Source organism: Protobothrops mucrosquamatus, unplaced genomic scaffold, assembly GCF_001527695.2.
Source record: "Protobothrops mucrosquamatus isolate PMUCROS unplaced genomic scaffold, P.Mucros_1.0 scaffold6384, whole genome shotgun sequence".
In the NCBI taxonomy this organism is placed as follows: domain Eukaryota; kingdom Metazoa; phylum Chordata; class Lepidosauria; order Squamata; family Viperidae; genus Protobothrops; species Protobothrops mucrosquamatus.
In genome coordinates this window covers 42,499-54,040 of record NW_015392211.1, presented here as the reverse complement: position 1 = coordinate 54,040, position 11,542 = coordinate 42,499, and the positions used below count along the sequence as shown (strand labels likewise).

General features: G+C 49.7%; 1 protein-coding gene across 1 annotated transcript; it reads right to left on the bottom strand.

Annotated features, from left to right (window-relative positions):
• Window positions 1-4,135: 4,135 nt before the first annotated feature.
• On the bottom strand, window positions 4,136-8,509 carry LOC107300214 (protein unc-119 homolog A-like). Its single transcript, XM_029286960.1, has 4 exons — window positions 8,398-8,509; window positions 7,012-7,114; window positions 4,376-4,548; window positions 4,136-4,248 (listed from the first exon to the last, which is right to left on the bottom strand). Exons 1-4 carry the CDS (start codon window positions 8,444-8,446, stop codon window positions 4,136-4,138), a joined length of 438 nt encoding a protein of 145 aa, XP_029142793.1. The 5' UTR covers window positions 8,447-8,509.
• Window positions 8,510-11,542: the final 3,033 nt, after the last annotated feature.

The following is an 11,542-nucleotide window of genomic DNA, read 5'->3' as shown; positions in this document are numbered from 1 at the left end:
GCGCAAATTCCTCCCAGCTCTGCCTGGGATAAGTAATTGTCCTACCTGCTCTGCCACCTCTCCAGGATGCCCAGCATTGCAAAAATAAGCCGCGTTTTCGCAAGCCAGCATCGGCAGCACAGCCACAGAAAGTGAGGAGTGGAGGGAATCTTCCTATCTTTCTTCCTTCCTTCCACCATTCTTCCTTTCCCCCTTCTTTCTTTCTTTCTTTCTTTCTTTCTTTCTTTCTTTCTTTCTTTCTTTCTTTCTTTCTTTCTCTTTCCCAGAAAGCCCCCTTCCTTCTAGCACTGATGACATTACCTAGTTGGGTCATGAAACGTCTGCAGGAAAACCACTCAGCTCAGAGAGCATTGAGAACCCCATAGTCTCCTCCTCCTCCTCCTCCTCCTCCCTCCCTCCCTCCTTCCCTCCTAGCACTGATGATGTTACCTAGTTTGAGTCATGAAACATCTGCAAGAAAACATCCCAGCTCAGAAAGCACCAAGGACCCCTCAGTCAATGTCCTCCTCCTCCTCCTCCTTTCCACAACCCCCCCCCTTTCTAGCCTTGATGATGTTCCCTAGTTGGGTCATGAAACGTCTGCAAGAAAAGAGCCCAGCTCAGAGAGCACTGAGGACCCTACAACCCTTTTCTTCTTCCTCCTCCTCCTCCTCTTCCCTCTCCTCTCCACAACCCCCCCTCCCTTCTAGCCCTGGTGATGTTCCCTAGTTCAAGGCTTTTCAACCAGTGGCACAGGTACCCCCTGTGGTCCATTGGCACCTGGCAAGTGGTACGCGACCATCCTAGAAAAGTGGTAGCAGGGGAGGGGAATGAGCTGAACCGGTGGCAGAACCGCACAAGCCTGAGCGAGAGACGGCTGGAGCTGCAGGGCTGTCAGGGCTCAGCGGAAGCGCCAGGATCAGTGCCAGGATCCAGCTGGAGCTCAGCGCTGATCCTGGTGCTTCTGCTGAGCCCAGAAGAAGTGCCGATCGGCTGGAGTGTTGCAGCATCTCCAGGGTCTTCTGATTTACATTCAGATCCTTGGCAGCTGATTCATACTTATGACGGTCACAGTGTCCCAGGGTCATGTGAAGTGACCAAAACCTGCTGCAACCACCCAGCAGACGGAGGGGGGGGATAAAAACCAAACCCCCCCACCCCACCCCCGCTGCCAATCCTCAACAGAAATGCTCACAACAATGAAAACCTTGGACAGGAGGAAGAGTGTGGCCAGGTGGGCAGGCAGGTGTCTTGCTCGGCTGTGGCTTGGGGGGCACTTTTTTCAGTGCCATTGTAACTTCCAACAGTCAATAAGCAAACTGTTGTAAGTCGAGGACTACCTGTACTTCATCACTTTTTTCCTTTTTTTTTTTTTGACACCTTGCTAGGCGACTGGTGGTCCTCGGATGTTGCCATATCCTAAAAGTGGTACAATGGGTGAAAAGGTTGAAAAACCCTGGACTAGTTGTGTCATGAAACGTCTGCAAGAAAACCACCCAGCTCAGAGAGGACCGAGGACCCCACAATCTTCTTCCTCCTCCTCCTTCTCCCCTCCTCCCACTAGTTTTTTCTTAGCCAAATACCCTGCCCCCCCATTTGCCTTTCCTGGCAGAGGTTGGGAGGGGGGCAGAATGAGGCCTTCCCACAACTCCAGAGTTGGGGTGCACCAACCGATCCTGGAATTGGGCAGAAGCAGAGACGGGTCTTAGCAACAGCCGGGGAGGGGTTGGGGGGTGTGTGATGTTCTACTAGGACCACCTGCAAGGGTGTTTTCCCTAATGGGGGGCTCTGGGGGTTTGTGTGTGGCTGTGGCCAACTAATGCCACCCCAACCTCTGGGGACCCTTCCCCATTGCATTCCCCATGAAGGTTCTCCATCATCCATCCAGGCAGAGATCCCCGAAGCTTGTCTGAAGGTCTAAGAATTAGTCAAGTTGCAATGATACAACCTTCAGAATTGATTCAGAATCAGAATCGAGCTGGAAGGGACCTTGGAGGTCATCTAGTCCAACCCTCTGCTCAGGCAAGAGACCCTAGGGCAAGGGTGGGGAACCTTGGCTCTTTTATGACTTGCAGACTTCAACTCCCAGAATTCCTGAGCCAGCCATGCTGAGGGGATAGGGAGAGGTTTTCAAGCTGAGCCATGCTGGCTCAGGAATTCTGGGAGTTGAAGTCCACCAGTCATGAAGGGGCCATAGTTCCCCCATGCTGGCTCAGGAATTCTGGGAGCTGAAGTCCACGAGTCATGAAGGGAGCCATAGTTCCCCCATGCTGGCTCAGGAATTCTGGGAGTTGGTCCACGAGTCATAAAAGAGCCAAGGTTCCCCACCCCTGCCCTATACCATTTCGGACAAATGGCTGTCCAGTTTCTTCTTAAAAACTTCCAGTGTTGGAGCATTCACCGCTTCTGGAGGCAGGTAGTTCCATTGGTTAATTGTTCTCCCTGTCAGGAAGTTTCTCCTTAGTTCTAGGTTGCTTCTCTCCTTGGTCAGTTTCCACCCGTTGCTTCTTGTCCTGCATTCAGGTGCTTTGGAGAGTAGCTTGACTCCCTCTTCTTTGGGGCAGCCCCTCAAAATACTGGAAGATGCTATCGTGTCCCCCCCTCGTCCTTCTCTTCATTAAACTAGATATACCCAATTCCAGCAACCGTCATTCTTGCGTGTTCGCCATCTCTGCCTGGATGACCGAGAACCTTAATGGACGTTTCCCAGGGGGGCTTAAGAATGACCCACAGCCAGGCTGTGACTGTCATCTCACAAGAGTTGGACGTTGGCATCCTCAAATATTGACAAGGCCTCCCGCAAGAGGCTGCCAGCCCTGATCTTTGAGGTGGGCACAGGGCTTCTTTTGCCCAACTGAGGGTTTCTTAGTGTCCCCCCCCCAATAAAGTGGCAGCCAGGAGGCCCTCGGCCCTTCCCCTCTTGGGGTCCCCCCCATTCACAGGTTGCCTCTGTCTAGGAACAAAGCTCAGGTAATGCGCGCGTGGAGAGCCCTTTTTCAGGTCATACGATGTCATACAACCACACACACACACACACACATCATGGGTGTCTGCAGATATGGTGAAAAAAAACATCACGCTTTGGGGGTGCAGTCAAAGCCAGGCGTGCTTTTTACGCCCGTTGGGTTTGATCTCATCGCGGTGCCCACCAAATGGACTTTTTACATCACACCCTGCGAAAACCCAACACGCTCCCCAAAGGAACGCAACAACGCAGCAGGGCACAAACTAAAGCATCCCACCACACACACACACACACACACCTGCCCTGGCAAAGCAGCTCTTTCAGGAACCTGGAGGGGCAGTGAAGAGCTGCTCCCCCCTGCCCACTTTGGAAGACCCTTCCCCAGATGCAGGTGGCTTAGGGAGGTGAACCCCGCCTCTTTCTCTAAAAAAGGTGCCCCCCCAATCCCTCCCCAGGCATTAGAGGAAGCAGAGATGGATGCCCAGAGAGCACAGGGCAGTTATTTGGGGGGTCCCCAAGGGTCCGTGGGGAGGGAAAGTCCAAGGACAAGCGTTGGAGGAAGCATGTCTTCTATTCAGCCCCCCCACACACATCAAACATGGTTTCATGAGTCCTTTTGCAGCAGCAGACCCCCCCTCCCCTTTTCCCATGGAGAGGGCAAAGTGGGAGACCCTCCCAACAGTCTCCGGCACCCCCACCCTGCCCTCGGTCACCCCTGGAGAAGGACTAGGCGAGCAAAAACGGCGAGCAAAAGAAATGGGTCTGGGGTCTTTGCCCAAGGACATTCCGAGCTGGGAATGAGGGGGGGGTCATCCCGGAGTTCCCACGACTCCTGCTGATCTCCAGCACCCCATTCTTAGAGGGGGGAGGGGGGAGTAGAATGCCTACCAAAACGACTGTTCCCCCCAAGCGAGGGAGGGGCTTCAAGGAAGACCCTTCCCCAACAACAGGGAGACCAGGAGCTACTACGAGAGCCTCAACTGCCCAGCAGCTACGGAGGGTGGGGTCACGGTCTACCCCCCCCAATGCAGGGGACGAGGGGCGCTGCCTCCAAAGTCCGGGCAGGGGGGTCAAGGAAAAGCTTCAGGTGGTCAGTCTCAGACGCCGGTTCCGTGCAGAGTCCAGTCCGGCCGCCCCTCTGCGGCCAGCCGGGCCTCCCCGACCACCATCGAAGGGGGGGCCTGGGCCGGATCAGGGCCCCCCGCTGTAGGAGTAGTCGGCCTTGTTGTGCATCACCAGCTTGTTGTCCACAAAGTAGAAGCTGTCCGACTGGGTCTCGTAGGGGTGCAGGACCATCTCCTGGACTGGGGGGAGAAGCCGGGGGGAAGGGGGGGTCAGCGGGGCCGGCTGGCTTGGCCGGAGGACCCCCAAACCGCAGCGCCATTACGCAGCGACCCTCCCCGAGTCCCGTCCCCCCCCCGCCCTGCTTACTGAGGTCCTCGGAGAGCGGCGGGAACTCGTAGATGTGCTCACAGCTGTTCTTGCTGGTGGGGATGCAGAAGCCGAACTGGAAGTCGAAGCTCTTGAGCAGCTGATCCCGGAAGTAGTGCCTCTCGATCATGCGGAAGTTGCCGATGGGCTTCTCCCCCACGGTGAACTCCACCCTGGGGGGGGGAGGTTAAGGGAGGGAGGGAGAGAGGAAAGAAGGAAATAAGGGAAGGAGGGAGGAAAGAAGCAAAGGAGGGAGGGGAGAAAAAGAAGGGAGGGAGGGAGGGAGGGAGGAAGGAAGGTTAAAGGAAAGAGGGAGGAAGTAGGTTGAGGGAGGGAGGGAAGTAGGAAGGAAGGAAGGAAGGAAGGAAGGAAGGAAGGAAGAAGGGAGGAAGGAAGGAAGGAAGGAAGGAAGGTAGGAAGGAAGGAAGGAAGGAAGGAAGGAGGAAGGAAGGAAGGAAGGAAGGAAGGAAGAAGGAAGAAGGAAGAAGGGAGGAAGGAAGGAAGGAAGGAAGGAAGAAGGGAGGAAGGAAGGAAGGAAGGAAGGAAGAAGGAAGAAGGGAGGAAGGAAGGAAGGAAGGAGGGAGGGAGGGAGGAAGGAAGGAAAAAAGAAGGAAGAAGGGAGGAAGGAAAGTTTTTTTTATTATTATTATAGTTTTTATTAAGTAAACATTTAAAAACAGGTTGAACACAGTGTGACTTTTCTGGCTGTTATTTTGCCATACATACTACACCATATACCATATATCTTCCTAGTCATTGATCTTTTATACCATTTACATATTGCATTTTATACTATTTACATATTTATATATTTACATACATATTTACGTCTATTTATAACATAACTTGGGAGGAAGGAAAGTTTAGGGAAAGAGGGAGGGAGAGAGGAAACAAGGAAATAAGGGAAGGAGGGAGGGAAGAAGCAAAGGAGGGAGGGAGGGAGGAGAAAAGAAGGGAGGGAGGGAGGAAGGAAAGAAGGAAGGAAGAGCAAAGTTGTTATTCCCAACTCCCACCAAGCCAGGATTATCTCAGGGGCTGCCCCAAAGACGAGGGAGTCAAGCTATTCTCCAAGGCGCCTGAAGGCCGGACGAGAAGCAACGGATGGAAACTCATCAAGGAGAGAAGCAACCTGGAACTAAGGAGAAACTTCCTGACAGTTAGAACAATTAATCAGTGGAACTCCTTGCCTCCAGAAGTTGTGAATGCTCCAACACTGGAAGGTTTTAAGAAGAGACTGGGCAGCCACTTGTCTGAAATGGTATAGGGCTTCCTGCCTGAGCAGGGGGTTGGACTAGATGACCTCCAAGGTCCCTTCCAATTTTATTATTATTATTATTATTACCTCCCAGAGGTGCCAGCCAGTTTTGCTCATCCCATCCTAGGAGATCAGACCGTCTGGACCTTCCCTGGTAGAGATTAGCTGCGCGATACTCGCACTCAGAGCTGGAATTGGGCCCCTTTGCTGAGCTGAGCCGGCTGGGAAGGCAGCCGGTCCACAAAGCACTCTGGGAAATTCTCAGCCCTTCTCCTGACATTCATCCCTGGGTGCCAGCCAGCCACACAAAACATCGGCCCAGAATCCTCTGAGCCGGAAACACATTGTGGGGTGCACAGATTCTATCCGGGAATGATAGGAACTGTAGTCCGGCACTCCTGGAGGCCACCGTGACAGAAAAGTGGTGGGCGCTTCATCCCTGGAGGTTTTCAAGAAGAGGCTGGACAGCCATTTGCCTGGAAAGGTCTAGGATCTCCTGCTTGAGCAGGGGGTTGGACTGGATGACCTCTGAGGCTCTACACTTGCGAAATACTGGGCTGGGGCGGGGCCAAAATGCTTCTCTGCCATAAAAAAAACCAACAATTTATTGAACCTGGCCTCAACACTGGAAGAAGAGACTGGACAGCCATTTGTCTGAAATGCTATAGGGTTTCCTGCCTGCGCAGGGGGTTGGACTAGATGACCTCCAAGGTCCCTTCCAACATTATTATTGTTGTTTTGTTGTTGTTATTATTATTATTATTATTGATCATCGCACAGTCAGCCAGATGTTCAGATTGGATTTGGCATTTTTGTCTACCTATCGAGTCCTTACCCAGGACCTGGGATAGGCAGATGTGGATGTTTCATGTTATCACAGATCTCGTCGCAGGATGGAAGCAGCTCCTAGTAAGGCCGCCTTTTGCAATTGACTGATGGTGAATTTGTCAGTGCCGATGATGGTGTCCAAGTGGTGCTCCAGTTGTTTTGGGATTGCACCCAAGGTGCCTATTACTATTGGTACCACCCTTGCTTCCTTTTGCCACAGTCTTTCTATTTCTATTTGTAGGTCTTTGTATTTTGTGATCTTCTCCAGTTCTTTCTCGTCTATTCTGCTGTCTCCAGGCACTGCCACGTCCACTATATTATTATTATTATTGTTGTTGTTGTTATTATTATTATTATTATTATTATTATTATTATTATTATTATTATTATTATTATTATTAAACATTTATTATTTACATTTATTATTGTTGTTGCTTTGTTGTTTTGTTATTATTAATTACATTTATTTATTATTTTTATTATCATTATTATTATCATTATTATTTATTATTCATTTTTATTCATCATCATCATTATTATTACTACTACTTACGTGGCTCCAACCTGCCGCAACCGTAGAAACGCCGGCGTGAACTGGTAGCGCACAAACCGCCCGGCGTTTGGGTCAGCCTCCTTCTTTTCGCTGCGCTCACGTTCTGGGGGGGGGAGACAAGATAGAGCACCCCAGTTGCAGGAGGGCTGGGTGGTGCCCAAACTCTGCATTCCCACCCGGGGCTTCTTTCAAAAGCCGTCCTGGCCTTGGAGCCCTTGACGGGTTGTGCCCGACGGATCTGTACCCTGCCTGCAAAAGGCGATGCCCTGGCATGACGGGACTGGCACAGGTCTTGGCGGCCCCCAGAAGGAAGCCCAGCAGGGTTGAGTGAGGGCCTAAGACGGGGCTTGGCCACTTGAAGACTGGTGGACTTCAACTCCCAGAATTCCCCAGCCAATAATTCTATTCTATTCTGTAATTCTATTCTATTCTATATTCTATTCTATATTCTATTCTATATTCTATTGAATAGAATATAGAACAGAATACAGAATAGAATCTATTCTATATTCTATTCAATTCAATTCTATATTCTATTGTATTCCTTATTTTAATCCTATTCTATATTCTATATTCTATATTCTATTCTATTTCTATATTCTATTCTATTCCTTATTCTATTCCTTACTGTTCTATTCTATTCCATTCCTTATTTTTATTCTATTCTATTCTATATATTCTATTCTATATTCTATTCATTCTGAATTCTATTCTGAATTCTATTCTATATTCTATTCTATTCCTTATTCTATTCCTTATTCTATTCTATTCTATTCTATTCTATTCCTTATTTCTATTCTATTCTATTCTATTCTATTCTATTCTATTCTATTCTATTCTATCCTATCCTATCCTATCCTATCCTATCCTATCCTGTAATTCTATTCTATTCTATATTCTATAGAAAAAGTGGCTTATAACCAATCCTCACACTCGCAACGGTCACAGCCTCCCCACAGTCACGGGATCAAAATTTGGGCACTTGGCAACTGGCATGTACTTGTGACAGTTGCACTGTCTCTGGGTCACATGATCAGCATCGGTGGCTTCCCCAGACACGCAAAGCCAAGGGGAGAAGCTGGATTGTCTTAATGACCGTGTGACTCACTTAACAACTAGGGCCAAAAGGGCCATAACATTAGGCAGCACTCACTGAACACCCGCCTCACTTAGCAACACAAATTCTAGCCCCAATTTGTTCGTAATTCGAGGATTACCTGTACTGTGGATTTGCCTCTAATTTGAAACGGGTCTGGCGGAAGATCGAAAGTGGCCGCCATCAAAACGTGGCAAACAACCCGGGAGGGGGCTGTGGGGGGGGGAAGGAAAGGGGAAGGGGAGCACAGACAGGGTCCTCCCGCCTGCCGCAAAGTGGGGCGCACTCACCTGAGGCGGGGGGCTTGGTGATCTCAAAGAGGACCGTGCCAGATTCCATATCCCGAATCTTGAAGCGGGTGAAGTCGATCTTGTAAACGTTCTCCTCCGGGGTGCACAAATAATCTGCGGGAGGAAAAGCCGCCCTTCAAAATTACAGCGGCACTGAATAGAAATGGCTTAGGACCGGTCCTCACACTTACGTCCGTTGTAGCATCCTCACAGTCACGTGAGCAAAATTCGGGCAACCGGCAGGCATTTGCGAGGGTTGCAGCGTCCGGGGCTCACGCGGAAACTTTTGAAGTTTCAGGCGGGCCGGAACAAAACCACAATCGTAACTTGGGTGCGCCGCTTACTCTCCTGAGGAGCTGGAAGAGACTTCTGCATTGGGGGTTCAGGATACCGTCGCCCATAGGATACTATGGTCCAGGGGTCCTCAAACTTGGGCCCTTTAAGACTTGTGGACTTCAACTCCCAGAGCTGGCTGGGGAATTCTGGGAGTTGAAGTCCACAAGTCTTAAAGGGGCCAAGTTTGAGGATCCTGCCATAGCCCATCACATGTCTAAATAATTCTCTATCCCGTGGGAACCAAGGTCATTTCAAATTGTCAGATTGGGAAACGTAGCGCATGGCATAGTATTGGGGTGGGAAGTTTGACTTTGTAAATAGTGTAACTCTCTGCAGGGAATTTCAGACTTGGTTTCACTTTTGATCATGCCGATACCTTGTCATCAATAAACATGTTCTTTGAGGAAGCCTCTAGCCTCCGAGTTCTGTTTTATCTGGTTTCATCTCAAGACCCCAGTGAGGCCACACCTGGAATACTGCAGCTACGTTTGGTCACCGTATCACAAAAAAGATGTTGAGCGTTTGGAAAAAAATTCAAAGAAGAGCAACTAAGATGATTAAAAGCCTGGAGGCTAAAATGTACGAAGAACGGCTGCGGGACTTGGATTTGGCTAGTCTAAAGAAAAGAAGAAACAGGGGAGAGATGATAGCAGTATTCCAATATTTGAGGGGCTGACCCAAAGAAGAGGGGTCAAGTTATTCTCCAAAGCACCAAAGGGAAAGATGAGAAACAATGGATGGAAACTGATCAAGGAGAGAAGCAACCTGGAATTAAGGAGAAAGTTCCTAACAATGAGGACAATCAACCAGTGGAACAGCTTGCCACCAGAAATCGTGGGTGCTCCATCACTGGAGGTTTCTAAGAAGAGACTGGACGGCCACATGTCTGAGATAGTATAGGTTCTCCTGCTTGAGCCGGGGGCTGGACTAGAAGACCTCCAATGTCCCTTCCAGCTCTATTCTATTCTATTCTATTCTATTCTATTCTATTCTATTCTATTCTATTCTATTCCTTTCCATATACTTTCCATATTCTATTCTATTCTATTCTATTCTATTCTATTCTATTCTATTCTATTCTATTCTATTCTATTCCTTTCCATATACTTTCCATATACTTTCCATATTCCATTCCATTCCATTCCATTCCATTCCATTCCATTCTATTCTATTCTATTCATCTACTGAAACCATGATATATAGTTTTATTAGAAGTTAAGGGTATCGCATAGCCAGAACAGAGAATCACGCACCAACATCCCTAAAATCTACTTTTCCCTCTCTTAACTGGAGGGAACTGCCAGTTAAGAAGTTGTGGGTGCTGCTCCATCCCTGGAGGCTTTCAAGAAGAGATTGGACAGCCATTTGTCTAGAATGGTGTAGGATCTCCTGCTTGAGTGGGGGGCTGGACTAGAGGACCTCTAAGGTCCCTTCCAGTCTTAGGATTCTATGTTCCTCAACAGGAATCCGCAACCTCTGTTTCCATGGCATGCCAGAATCCGGGCCGCGCAAACAAGCGAAGCCCCTCTGCGGGATGCAGGCAGCATCAAAAGGTGGGAGGGGGCGAGAGGGGGCGGGGCTGCTGTTCTGTGAGATTAGCTCCACCTTGTCTGAAAGACGTGGCCTGGCCATCGAGTCCAGCCCTCTGGTCTTAGCATCCAGGATTAGTCCACTAAACCAGAGTGACCCCAGCTTAATGGGCTGCTCTCTCTTGGGTGGGCCTGCTGCTCCCGATCCTCAGCTGCCTCTGGACTAAGGGGCTTCTTTGTGCAATTCAGAGGCTGTTCGACTCCGGGCAGCTCACATGCCAGAAAGCAAGAATTGCAGGGACCCAGGTCTAGGTATTCACAAGAGCGAGAGAGAAGAAATAAGCCTTCTTTGTTGCAGAGTCTTGAGAGGGGGGGTGGATAGACAGAGAGAGGGAAAGAGAGAGACCAAGAGAAAGAGAGAGAGAGAAAGATACAGAGAGAGAAAGAGATAGAGGAGACAGAGAGAGAGAGAGAAAGAGGGAAAGAGACAGAGAGAGAGAGAGAGAGAGAGAGAGAGAGAGAGAGAGAGAGAGAGAGAGTGGGACAGAGAGATAGAAAGGGAAAGAGAGAGAGACCGAGAGAGAGAAAAAGAGAGGGACAGAGAGAAGAGATGGGGGGACAAAGAGAGAGGGAAAGAGAGACCAAGAGAGAGAGAAAGAGTGAGGGAGAGAGAGAGGGAGAGGGAGAGAGAGAGAGGGAGAGAAAGAGAGAGAGAAAGAAAGAGAGAGAGAGAGAGAGACTGAGAGAAACAGAGAGAGAGAGAGAGTGGGACAGAGAGATAGAAAGGGAAAGAGAGAGAGACCGAGAGAGAGAAAAAGAGAGGGACAGAGAGAGAGAAGAGATGGGGGGACAAAGAGAGAGGGAAAGAGAGACCAAGAGAGAGAGAAAGAGTGAGGGAGAGAGAGAGGGAGAGGGAGAGGGAGAGTGCGAGGGAGAGAAGGAGAGGGAGGGAGAGAGAGAGAAAGAAAGAGAGAAAGACAGAGACAGACAGAAAGAAAGAGAGAGAGAGAGAGAGTGCGCGAGGGAGAGGGAGAGAGGGAGAGGGAGAGGGAGGGAGAGAAAGAGAGAGAGAGAGAGAGAGAGAGAGAGAGAGAGACTGAGAGAAACAGAGAGAGAAAGAGAGACAGAGAAAGAGTGATAAAGAGAGAGGGAGAGGGAGGGAGAGAGAACCGGTGTCCAGATTGAGCTAAACTCTCAGGATCGCATTCAGATTCATCTGAGGCCATCCTGGGATTCCTTCGGGGGGGGGCTGCTTTAATGCTCCCCACCCCCACAAGCCA